The sequence below is a fragment of the Mus pahari genome, chromosome X (genome assembly GCF_900095145.1).
Source record: "Mus pahari chromosome X, PAHARI_EIJ_v1.1, whole genome shotgun sequence".
Classification (NCBI taxonomy): Eukaryota; Metazoa; Chordata; class Mammalia; order Rodentia; family Muridae; genus Mus; species Mus pahari.
This window is the reverse complement of record NC_034613.1, coordinates 50,682,385-50,695,849: the sequence shown is the minus strand read 5'-3', so window position 1 is coordinate 50,695,849 and position 13,465 is coordinate 50,682,385. Positions and strand designations below refer to the sequence as shown.

The following is a 13,465-nucleotide window of genomic DNA, read 5'->3' as shown; positions in this document are numbered from 1 at the left end:
GAGAGAGAGAGAGAGAGAGAGAGAGAGAGAGAGAGAGAGAGAGAGAGAGAGAGAGAGAACTCATTTATGGACATGAACATTGTCTGGTAGCTGCTGCTGGACTTGTCTTTCATCATATGCTTACCAGTAAGGCCTTTTATTTTGCCGAGTGATGAAATTTACCTAATTTTTCTCACAATGCCCACAGATCTTTCTAATATCCTAGCCCTGTTCCTCAGCTGGCCTGTCTTCTGCCATCTGAGTCCCAGCCTTTAGACACAGGATCCATATAAAGTACCTGCCAAGGGATTTGACCCGGTTTTGCATTTTCTCCACCAACAACTCGAGTGAAGTCATTAAGTGATTCACTACTTTCAGTGACATTATTAAGAATGGCACCATCAGTGATGTCATCCAGAATGAATTCAGCTTCAGTAGAATTTCCATAGTCCATATTAGAGAAAACAGTCTCCGCTCTGGTGATCTTTTTAGAATTGTATGAGACAGAAACTCTCCCACATGGAAATGGAACTACAAAAATAGAAAAAAGAGAATATTCTGATATTTCACAGTGCCATATAGAAATGCATTACAATAATCGAGAATGAGCCTCATTCATTGCTATCACTTTGAGTATGTCGATGTTTATATATATATATAGTTTCAAACTAAAAGGCTGACTATAGTATTTTCATGCAAAGTTTTCAAAGCTTCCATGGGAAATATTGGGCTCTGAAATCTACCATGTTCATGGAAATAAAATAGATGTTCTGGAATCAAATTTATTAGATTTTTAAAATAAATCTAATTACTTTCTATCTAGTTTCTTAATTAAAGTCTTGCTTCAAAATTCCCTTGGGGTGGATGGAGATCAAAAAGATATGCTGTGGAATTTTCCTTCTAGGAGAAGATAAAGGGCTACCACTACTTCCTATTAACAGTGTCTTTTTGTAGATTATTTATGCACTAGAGATTCCAACGTGGAATTTTTGGAGGGAGATCTTTGTGATTCAACTGCATATTTGTCAAAAATTTACCAAATAGGTTACTAATATGGCTACCAAATCCATATTTACTGGGATACAACCCTGTTTTCCTCCATCCTGCCCCATTTGACTTATCTCTCAACAAATTATCTACTGATACACCAGGGACCACCAAAATGGAAATTTGTAGCCAAAGTCACCTCACACTTCATTTTTATGTTTTACTCCCCTCTTAGATACGTTCCATGTACCAGGTATTTCCATAGCAACCAGCCATGGCTAAGTATCATGAAGGTAACTTGTGGTTGAAAAAAATAGGAAATTAGTTCAAAATACTTATGCACAAATACACACAATCAACCCTAGCTTGAAAAAAAGGAGCCTTTATCTTTCAAAAGACAGAACAGCTGTTTTAGCTTTGGCCTAGTCACTCTGCTAAGGCTAAGGCTATGTTCAAATAGAACTCTTTTTTTTTTTTTGCAGTTTGAATCTCAGTGTATGCTGCAGCTCTCAAGCAGGGGATTTTATACATTAAAAAACCAAACTTAGTTGGAGATGCTTTTCAATTTTTTCCTCTCTTAGAACATAAAAGAGTTTATAAGGACTAAACTTCTGCACCAGCTGCCTTCATGAGAAGTTAGCTTTTTTAATGTTAAGTGTGCATGTGTGTGGACATACACAAACACACACAGACAAACACATACACACTTCTAAGGCAAGGAACTGGTAAGTCAGTGGATGTGAAGAAGCAGGCAGAAGGTGAAGTGTCAGAGACTCTTCGTTTTGTTTGTAGTAGGTGCACTTTTGTATTCTGTCCCTTTCTTTAATTTCCTCTGCCTGGTACATTGCTGAGATAGATATCAAACCCACAGTTACAGGGGAGTGGTGTACAATTTAATAAAAGTTCTGGCTTTGGAAATGTAAGAGAAACTATATCTGGCTTGCTTTAAAAGTGTGACTATATTTTATCTGTAAGTATGCTATATGGGTGTGAGCACATGTATGTGCTGGTAAGATTGCCCATGCTTGCATGTGTGGAAGCCAGGGGTTAACATCAAACATTTTCACTTATTTCTCTGCTCTCCAAATTACTCTTTTGCGACTGGATCTCTCACAGAGTCTGGAGCTCACCATTTCTGGCCAGTCCTATCTTCTCCTCTCCCTTCGGTGCTGGGCACATGCTGCCTGGCCTTTCTATACTGAGTATCTGACCTCAGCTCCTCAGGCTTGCATATTTATTCTCTTTCTGTTAATCTTACAAAGCTTATCTCCCTCTCTCTGAATCAAAACTGTGCTTTCAGAGGTAAGAAAGCAGTGTGGAGATGTTCTAAACGGAGGACATAAGGTGTCGATATGGTGGCATGCTCACACAGCAGTGAAGCCTTGGCTTTCCCTGCACTGTGAAGACGATGCAGATCAGCCTAGGAAAGCATGAACAGTGGCTGGATCTAGTGTGACAGCAAGTTCAAAAACTCAGTTTATGACGCAAGTCAGGAAGTCATTTTCATAGACAGAAGTAGCTAGGTTCCAACAGACTCATGCTTAACATTTAGCATTTTTTTTTTAACTAGAAACCTATCAGTCAGCCAAGTATTTACATGTCTTTTATCTTATTGATTTGATGTACTGAATTTCAAATATTGCACATAGCGATCACAGAAATCCATTTCTTTGTAATACAGAAACCAGAGGGGAAAAAAAAAGTGGACCCAGAAAAGAACTCAAGCTGTACTTAATTATTAAAGTGTGAAATTATGCTGATATTTGGAAAGTTAATTTGTTTATTTCAAGATACTAATCTTTTGTTCAATTACAAAAGGAAGTTGATGCCATCACTACTGAAATAAGGTAATTTAGGGGCAGAGGATCTGAATCTGGGTTATAGCTGGAGTTATGGTGGGTTAATGCGCACCTACACAGTACCTCATTAAACTTCTAAGACTCCAGTTTGAGGGAATCTTGATACCATCTTTTTACCTCCAGAAGCATAGCACATGCATGGCATAAAAAATAGGTATACATATTATCTGTCTACATGTAATTGTGGTTTCTTTTTTATTCAATGTACTTAGTACCAAAATGACTTATAAATAAATGCTCATGTAAACTAAAGTTGTTAATTTAGCCAACTTAATTTTGTTCGTAAACTAAAAGTAAAAAAAAAATAATACTGGTAATAGCCAAAAAAAAAATACATGCAGACAAGACACTCATAAAATAAATCCTTTTTAAAAAGCCTAAAATAGCGTAGTTTAAATGCTTAAGATTTAAATGCAAATTTTCTTTAAAGAACTTATTTAGATTTTGACCTGCTGGTTCACAGGACTTCTGGTCTTCTGCAAGTTGGTATCCCTCAGTGCAGGAACAAAGTACCTTGTTATCAGGACTGTTTTTACAAAACTGCTTGCACCTGCCATTTTTAATGTTACACGTTGCATCTAAAAGAAAAGAAAAGAAAAAAAACTGTAATGGCTCATCTGACATATACTTCAGAAAAAGTATATGGAATCACTGGCTCATGTATGGGTTAAACACAAGTTGAAACAATCTGGGAGCCTCCAGATAAGAGAAGAAAGATGAAGTAAAATAAGATTCTCAGGTATGACGATGGATGGTGTCAGTAATATTTTGATATTGTGTACAACTAAATATTTGGAAATTGTACTTTAACTAAATCATGAAATATGAGTAGAAACCTATTTATTAAAATGAAACATAAATCCAGGAAAGTCAATAAAACTTTTGTGTGATGTTTTACAAAGTAAGTGAACCTGTTGAAATGTTTCACAGGTTAGTAACTAGGACATCATCAATTGCCCCAAGTTCCATAATGTTCCCTCCCAGCCATTCTACCTTCCCTCCATTACAAGAGTTATTGCCTGCATTTCAAGCATTGTAAACACTATTGATAGTTCATGAACTTTATATAAACAGCACATATATTCTACTGTTTTAGCAATTTATTTATGAGATTCATCTATGTGGTTTTGTAAACCAATAGTTCATTTACATTGCTGTGTAGTAGTCCCATTGTATTAATATATTTTCACCCACCTATTCTACTGTTTGTTTAAAATAATGATGTTGCACAGATCATAAACCCCAGTACAGGGGAATGCTGGGGCTAGGAATCAGGAGTGGGTGGGTTGGGGAGCACGGTGGGTGGAGGGTATAGGAGACTTTCGGGATAGCATTTGAAATATAAATGAAGAAAATATTTAATTAAAAAAGAAGAAAAAGAAATGGCAATGTTTTTGCAAAAACAAAACAAAATAAAATACTGATGTGCTTGTGTGTATGTTTGTGTATATCTAAAGAAGCCAGAGTATGTGTAGAGTACTTGTATATCTTTTATTACTAAGCATTCAATTTTTACATTGTTCCAAAATTTATTTTCTGTTTATTATGGTACAAATATAATTGCTATTTTTATTGCCTTCATATATTGCCTTCAGAAAATCTTTTCTATATGTTTATTTATTTTAATTGCGTAGTCCAGTAAATCAGGGGAGGACAATAAACTATTATCAGGGGAAGGGAATAAAGGAACTGACCTGAGATTTCATTTTTGCTACCGTTAATCCACTAAGTTTATGATAAAAAAAAAGATGGGATATGGTCTTTTGAATTTCCTTAGTTTTGAGTCCCCTTCTTCTTGTGAGTGGTGATAACATCTCTGGTTACTTTTTTTGTTCCTGGCTATCATATTGTTGCTACAAAGCAATACTAAAGTGTTCAGCCAAATCAAATACTACCTGTAGAAAATGTTCCATCAATAGGAGGTTGTGATAAGTTAACAGAAGTGGGTGGGGAATGAGTAAACTTGCTATGGTTTTTCTGTTCTGCTTCTGTGTCCTTGGTTAAGTAACCAGACCTCTCAACCTTTTTCCTGTTTGCTATGGCCCTTTTTGGCCCAGCATGTTGCTGCTACTCTTGATCTTTGGCTTGTTTGGTGCATGTGGTGGAATGGATATATTGCTGTAACATCAGCAGGCTTTTGCCTGCAGCCAAAAGGTTCAGGACTCTAGAAATAAAATTATAGCACAAGAAATTCCAGGGGAGAGGTCAATAGAGCAGGACCTGAGAAACAGAACTGAACTCAGTCAATTATCCAGCATTTAGATGCCACACGCTAGGTTGGGGATGGGTTTTTCTTGGTCCCAAGGCTGGCATTGGTACCTAGAATATCCACTGAGGAACCTTTTAAAGGATGTGTTTTCTTTCTCTTCCTGATAGCAGAGAGTTGCTCACCAGAGCCTTAACACAATTTTGTTTAACAGGTTTGCCAGAAAACATCTTATTCAGCTAACCTCAACATTTTCCCAACCCCCAAATACATAATAAATGAGACAGTTGGGGCTGTGGTGTGCTGAAAAACTGAAAAAGCAAAGAAACAAATAAACAACAAAAGACCCCCCAGAAAATATTCTTTTGTTTGTATTTTTTACTTTCCACTTTGTTTTTCTGCATTCTTCAGGAGGAAAGGATGACTAGATTCTTGCAGACCTTAATCTGCCTTATAGACATTTGCATTTCTTCTGCAGCAGAGGAAATTCAAAGATATTTATTCTAGCCAAAGGGACCCAGTAGCCAGTTAATTGTTTTCTAACTAGAAAACATGCCCCAAATATTTGCTCCTTACTCCCCCAACTAAGAGCCTTCCTGATGGACAGGGGAAAAGAAAGCAAAGGGTCACAATAGTGGAACTCTTTCCCTTCTCACAAGGTAGGGCATGGGCCCGCATACCTCTACACTGTGATGACTTGTGACTTTTCAGATTTGTGTTTAGTTCAGCTGGAGGCAAGAAGCTTAAATGGGAGTTTGTCTGCTTTGTTGTTGCTCTCCTGTAGTATCTGAGATAAAGGGTATTTTGACAGAATTCCCATTTTGTTTCTGAATCAGCTGAGCTGAAAAGATTTTCTGAAAAAAACCCTTTCTCAAATTGGTTGGATCTGATCAATATACCCTAGAGGCTAAGCGTGGTGGTGCCTGCAGTACAGCTAGAGCCCTGACCAAACAGAAATGTGGGAACCAAGGAGTTCAATTGGCATTGAGATGTTGCCAATTGCTGACTTAGCAAGTTTTCTTTGTGGACTATAACCTCCCCAACCACAGTGCATCCTGTTATAGAACTCCAAGTTTATGTCCACATTCCTCGACCGTATTCTTTTCCTCCTTTTAAACTATCTTTTAAAATAAGATAGAGGGATGGAGAACTGACTCATTGGTAGCATTTGTACTTTTTCAGATGAACCAAGTTCAGTTCCCAAAAGCCACATAGAGGCTCACAGCTACCTTTTACTTCAGTTGCAGAGGATCCTATGCCATCTTCTGGCCTCTGTGGGCATTGCATGCACATGGTACCCAGATACCCATTCATCCAAAATATCCTGAAACATGAAATAAAACTATTGCTCTGTAGTAAAGCTTGAAGTCAGGGATGGTGATTCCCCCAGCTGTTTTTTCATTGTTAAGAGTTGATTTGGCTATTCTGTTTTTTTTTTGTTGTTGTTGTTGTTGTTGCCTTTCCAGATGAATTTGAGAATTGCATTTTCCATATCTTTGAAGAATTGTGTTGGGATTTTGATGGGGATAGCATTAAATCTATAGATTGCCTTTGGTAGGATGGCCATTTTTACTATGTTAATTCTGCCAATCCATGAGCATGGGAGATCTCTCCATTTTCTGAGATCTTCTTTGATTTCTTTCTTGAGAGACTCGAAGTTATTGTCATACAGGTCTTTCACTTGTTTGGTTAGAGTTACCCCAAGATATTTTTGTACTATTTGTGAATACATGGTATGTACTCACTAATAAGTGGATATTAGCCAAAAAAAAAAGAAAAAAAAACTATACAGAATACACAAGATACAGTTCACAGAATTCAAAAGGCTCAACAAGCTGAAGTGCCTAAGTGAAGATGCCCCAGTCCTGCTTGGGAGAGAGAAGAATGCAATCACAAGTGGGGAGGGACGGAGGAACTTGGGAGGGAAAGTGAATGGGGTGCGGGACAGTGGGGGTTAGAGGGGAACCTGATCTGGTACTGGGTGAGGGAAAAGGACTGAAGCCCTGAGGGCCAGCAGAAAGAATGGAAACAGGCAACCTCAGGAAATAGGAGGTTGGGGGGAACCCCCAGAATGCACCAGAGACCTGGGAGGTGAAAGACTGAACTCATAGTGAGGGACCTTTGATGAAATGCCTGACAGTAGGGAGAGGGAACTTATAGAGCCCACATCCAGCTGGAATATAGGACATCAAGTGAGGGATGGGGTTGCCATCCCACAGTCAAAACTCTGACCCATAATTATTTCTGTCTGAAAGAATTACAGGGATGGAAATGGAGAGGAACCTGAGGAAAAGAAGGTCCAGTGACAGGCCCAAAGTGGGATCCAGCTCAAGGGGAGGTCCCAAGGCTTGACACTATTACTGAGGCTATGGAGCACTCACACAAAGGGACCTAGCATGTCTGCCCTCAGAAAGATGCAACAAGCAGCTGAAAGAGTGAAATGCAGATATTTGCACCCAACCAGTGGACAGAAGCTGCTGACCCTGTTGTTGAATTAGGGGAGGCTGAAAGAATCTGAGGAGAAGGGCGATTCTGTAGGAGGACCAGCAGTCTTAATTAATCTGGACCCCCGAGATCTTTCAAACACTGGACCACCAACCAGGCAGCACACACCACCTGATATGAGGCCCCTGACACACATACAGCAGAGGACTTCCAGGTTGTGTTCATTCAGAGATAATGCACCTAACCCTCAAGATCCTGGAGGCCCCAGGGAGTTTAGAGGTCAGGTGGGGTAGGGGATGGGGGCATCCACATGGAGATGGGGTGGGGTGGGGAGGAGGTGTGGGATGTGGAGCAGTCAGGGGGTGGATGGGGAGGGGCGGGGAATGGAATATGGAGTGTAAAAATGAATTAGAGATGGGTGTTTTTAAAATTTTATAAATTAAAATGTATTTTATTATATTTTTCACATGCATGAGTATGTTTTACTTGCATGTAAATTTGTGCACCATGTGTATGTATGGTGCCTGAGGATGCCAAAAGAGAGCTTTGGATCTCCTGGAACAGAGAGTTGTGAGCCACCATGTTGGTTCTAGGAGTTGAACCCAGGTCCTCTGGAAGTGCAGTCAGTGCCCTTAACCACTGGGCCACCTTTCTAGCCCAACCTTTATGTTTGCAATTACCATCTACTACACTGTAACCTCCACTTACAGCAAAGACTGAGTTATTCATTCCCTTTACTCCAATGGTTTCAGAGTAACTACTCGAAGAACTTCTGTATATATCTGGAATATGAGGACTGAGTTTCACTTATTTGGAATTTGAAATTATAATCTTTTAGAACGAATGGCACTTTAGAGATGTTGAACCAATTAACACCTCCCCCTGGGGAGTGGGAACTCAAACAGCGGTTTATCCCCACACCAGGAATCCTAAACAAATGCAAGCCCAGTCTGAGTATGTTAGCTCACCCACTTCCGTTCATTCTTTCTTTTTAGATTCCTTTGTCCTTTCAACTTTCCTTTTTATTCTGAGATCTTTCAGATCTCAAAGAAAGATGATCAATGAACTTCCCCTCGGTACTGAACAATATTACAGGGACTTTCATCCCCTTTCTCAATAGGAGCAGTACAGCTGCTGCCTTTCATTTCATGTGTCAGAGCAATGGCTGTATTGCCTTAATAGTGTCCTGCTACCTCTCTACTTTTTATCTTTTTTCTCTCAGATTGCACCTTTAAGCTCTGAGAATTTCGGAGTGCGTCATCTTTTCTTGGTCCCATGTGCTTCTTCTCAACCACAATGTCATCAATACTGCATCCAGAAGCAGTAACCAAGGAGATTAAAGGACCTTGGGGTTTTACTGCTCAAATGACCAAAATCTCAAAAAAGAAATATTCCAGGAAAGTATGCAAAAATCTTACATTTGCAAGATACTTTTTTCTTCTGTTACTTTTCGATATAATCAATACATTGAATCAAGGAACAACCTCTGATTTTTACAACAAATTTAACTTATAAAATGCTTTGTTCAGCTGGAAGAGTTCTTATTACATGGGGACCTGTCATGCCCAGCTCTATAGGCCATTCACTTCCTTTATCTAAATCCACAGTAACTCAGTCACAAGCTCCAATCTTTTTATGGGTGCAGTTTTCTCAGAGTTTTTTTTTGTAAGATTTATTTATTATATGTAAGTACACTGTAGCTGTCTTCAGACACTCCAGAAGAGGGTGCCGGATCTATTTACGGATGGTTGTGAGCCACCATGTGGTTGCTGGGAATTGAACTCAGGACCTTCGGAAGAGCAGTCAGTACTCTTAACTGCTGAGCCATCTCTCTAGCCCCTTTCTCAGAGTTTTGAGTACAGTACAAGAAGTGCACTTCCTGGCTCAACCATTTATATGTTTGATATTTGAGCTGAAGTCTTCTTGCTCATAAAGTGGGGGATAATAATGGTACTGAAGACATAGTAAGGATTATTAAGGATTAATACATAAAGGGAATGGAACATTACCCCTAAATACTAGCTTGAATTTATATCCTAGAAAGTGACTATAGAGAAAGTAAATTTTTATAAGCATAGTAAATGCGTTTTAAGAGAATTGTGTGGTATAGACATTTAAATCTCCTGTTTCATCTGGTTTAAAAAGGAAACTTTAAACCATGAATAAATAAAAGGTTACTTACCTAATTCACAGTTCCTTCCTTCAAATCCAACTTGGCACCAACATTCATAGGAACTAATATCATCCTTGCATATTCCACCATTTAAACAAGGATTTGATTCACACTGATCTCCATCTTTAAGACAGGTTAAGAAATTGAATTATCAGATGAGCTGCCTAAAATGCCCAGTCCTCCCCTGAACAGATTTATAAGGGTAGGATTCTGATTTTGGGATTAGAGAACTACTGAGCTGCAAGCTACCTGCATATAGGCAAGTGATGTGCCTGTTTTTCCAAGTTTCTAAAAGTCACTACAGCAAAGGTTTTCAGGCTAATGCCAGCCTCAAAAATTTCACAGAGGGAGGCATACACAGTTTATATAATCCAAGGAAAGAGGGGGAAATGTCTTTGTATGGAAATACTATATTCAGCATATAATGAGAAGGAATATCAGTGCTTCTTCATGGAATGGGGACAAGTTAACCATAAATTAAATTGAATTGAACCACTTCAGTGAATACTATTTATATTTCATACGAGGACATTTTATTGAAGGTCTTGCACAACAAACCTTGTTAGATGATAAAGTTGTTTCCACCCATGGACTGGTAGCACGAATACAGGGCAAATGTATTTACTTCCTTGTATTGCCTTTTAATGTTTACGTATTATATGAAGTAAGGGGCTGTGACAGCAAAGTTGCCAGAAGCTTAAAGATAATAGTTTTTGCATACTAATTAGGTTCCAAGTAGGCAACTATGTTCTGTGTATCATCAGAAGCTTAAAAGTATTATTGGGTGACCTTTACATTTGCTGTATCCATTCCATTCTGTGTTTTCCGAAGTTTCTACATTTACAGAGACTTTGAAAACACCAACAGTAGAACAAACAAAAACAGGTAGAATGAATAGGCAAATGGAGAAGGGTCAGGAACAGAAGGAAACCTTTGAATCTGGCCTCCACTCATACTAAGAAAGCATCAAGGGATAGGATGAACCCAACCAGAAGGAGAGGGCTATGTATTTTGAGTTATAGAAAAATTCTGTCTGTAAGACTTCACATATGAGAAAGAAAACAATGAGATGAAATGGTATGAAGGAGAGAAAAATGAGAAGAATCAAAGAGAAATTTCTAGTTATTAGTCATACTTTCTAGCCAAGTCTCTTGATATTTCTTGTGTAGATGACCACATTCCCTGTTCTCTGATGGAAACACGTGTCCATGGTCTATCAACTATGGAGCTAGTATCCTTTTTCAGAAATAAACTCTCTGGAAAATTGGATTGCTGTAAAAATTAGACCTTGCCCTCTCTGTCCCTTGATCCAATGTGCTTTTGCACAGATACTGCAATTTGTTCCAATTGTATGAAAACAAAATACATTATCTCTGGTTTATTATTATTGATGTTCAGAACCGGTCTAAAAATGAGCTACATTTGCACTTTATATTATAGACCAATGAATCTGAATTATTTAGGGTGTTTTAGTGAACGGGTCTGGGCTTGCAGCCAGCCATACAAGAAACTCATTTGCTGAGACATATCTTCAAAATGAGTGTCATTTTCTTTTGAATTTAGAGTTTCTTTGCTCTCTTGTCTGTGTACTATAGACCAGGAGAAAGCCATAGTTAGTAGGGGTCAAAGACAACAGGAGGCAAGACCCTGTCATGTGAGATTCTTTTTTAATATTACTAGGTTCTGGAGCTGGAGAGATGATTCAGTGGTTAAGAGCACTTGCTGCTCTTACAGAGGACCTGGGTTCAGTTCCCAGCACCAACATGGTTGTTTATTGCAGTCCATAACTACAGTTTCAGGGAATCTGATACTCCTTTTCTTGTTTCCAGGCACATATGTGGTATCTAGACACTTATTCAGATGGCATGCTTATACACATAAAATGAAAATAAACCCTTATGAAGAAGAAGAAAAAGAAGAAGATAAAGAAGAAAAAGAAGAACAACCAAACAATAACATTCAGATTTCATGATCATAAGATGTTTTATGAAAGAAAGAGTTGGCTAGGAGAGAACTTGGGTTCCTTTCCTGGTCTTGTTCAGTGATCCAAGGCAAATTCCTCGCCTGCTCCAAGCCTGTTTCCTTCTCTGTTTCTTTCCATAATGCTTTACCCATGGGACTGTTGTGATGGGCGAATGGGATAGGCATTCTATAAACTGCTTCTGTGAACTGTATTCAACAATGCCAGGGCCAGGAAGCAGGAGTGGGTGGGTTGGGGAGCAGTTCAGGGGGAGGGTATAGGGGGCTTTGGGGATAGCATTTGAAATGTAAATGAAGAAAATATCTAATGAAAATGCCTAAAAACCCAAACAAACAATGCCTGATAGATGGTAGTTCAGTCGGGCTCTTTGTATGATGAGGTCATGGTAGAGACAGCCAGACGTTGCAGTGAGGAGCCTGACCCAGGCAGTTTCTGATTAGTATTTTGTGATAGATGAGAATCTTAACTACATGTGAAAACAAGTATGGGCATTATTGCTCTTTTGTTCTTGTCTGTGTTGTTTTATGTGTTTGTAGTGAAAATATTAATGACAGAAGCATGTCCTTGATGTCTCATGGATACGTGTAACCAAGGTATAGTAAACACTGCACTTAACTGACCTGGAAAGCCATTACCCAACTTCAAAGTATGCTGCTTGGGCTGGGGCCGGGACCGGGGCTGGGGCTAGGGCTGGGGCTGGGGCGGGGCTGGGACATGTACAGGATGGGCAGTGTGAAGGTATCATGAGAGTCCAACTGTAGCACTGATTTCTTCTCTCTCTCCCTCTCCCTCTCCCTCTCCCTCTCCCCCCCCTCTCTCTGTGTATATATGTATATATGTATGTATGTATGTATGTATGTATGTATGTATGTACATTTGTGTGTATGTAGAAGTCAACCCTTGGTATATTTTGTCACTTATTTCATTGTTTTTGGAATGGGAAAGAAAGCCATTACATTGTTTTTCCCTCATGTAACTTGGAGAATATTGATTAGTCTAAGCTGGCAGCAAGTCTCAGAGAGTTTTCTCTCACTATCTTCTCAGTGCAGAGATTATAGGCAAGCACCACCCACACCTAGCTTTTATTTTATTTTATTTTTTAGCAGTCACTTTATTTTTATTATTTTCACTACCTTTTAATTAAAATACAATTCCAACACTTTCCCCCTTTCCCTTGTATCTCCCAAACCTTCTCAAACAGATTCCTCAAACTCTTCCATGCTTCCCACACTTGAATTGATAATTCATTTTTCTTTATTATTGTTGCATAAACATAAATGCAAAAATATTTAACTACAACCTGCTGGGCCATTTTTGTTCTTTTTGTCCATATGGTTTCAGGGTTAGTGAGGTCATGGTTCTTCGAAGAGAACCTACTACTATCACTTTGCTAGACCAGCGGAATCCCTAACTACGTTCTAAATCTCCTTATACCCACAGCTAAGTGTAGCTACCACCCATCATCAAAGAAGCTTCTCTGTACAGCAAATGGAGAACATAATAGCAAACCATAACTGGACACAATGGAGGAATCAATGATCAGGGAAGCCTAGTTCTATTAAATACATTTGTATTACAGTTCTTGCATGTATGGCTCAGTGACCATCACAGAAGAGAGAGCAGAAAGATTATAAGATTTGGAGCACCAGGAAGTCTGCCGTTAAACAGTCTCTGCTGGAAATAGCTGTATAAACAAGATCTGAACAGTGACAGTATCAATGGACACGTTAATGTGGAAATGGGAAAAAAATCTCAGAGTTTCACCCCTAGACAAAACAATTACATGCAACTGCTAAGAGAGGTTTGAAGGGAGGCAGAGAGGGAGGGAGGGAGGG

At 38.9% G+C, this 13,465-nt stretch overlaps 1 protein-coding gene across 1 annotated transcript in view; it reads right to left on the bottom strand.

The window, feature by feature from the left end:
* F9 (coagulation factor IX) overlaps positions 1–13,465 on the bottom strand; it is a 34,398-nt gene that overhangs the window by 12,641 nt on the left and 8,292 nt on the right. The window contains exons 4-6 of the mRNA XM_021188599.2: positions 9,659–9,772; positions 3,275–3,403; positions 278–510 (exon numbers count right to left, since the gene is read on the bottom strand). Coding sequence (XP_021044258.1) covers positions 278–510; positions 3,275–3,403; positions 9,659–9,772 — 476 coding nt within the window. The remainder of the gene's footprint in view (positions 1–277; positions 511–3,274; positions 3,404–9,658; positions 9,773–13,465) is intronic.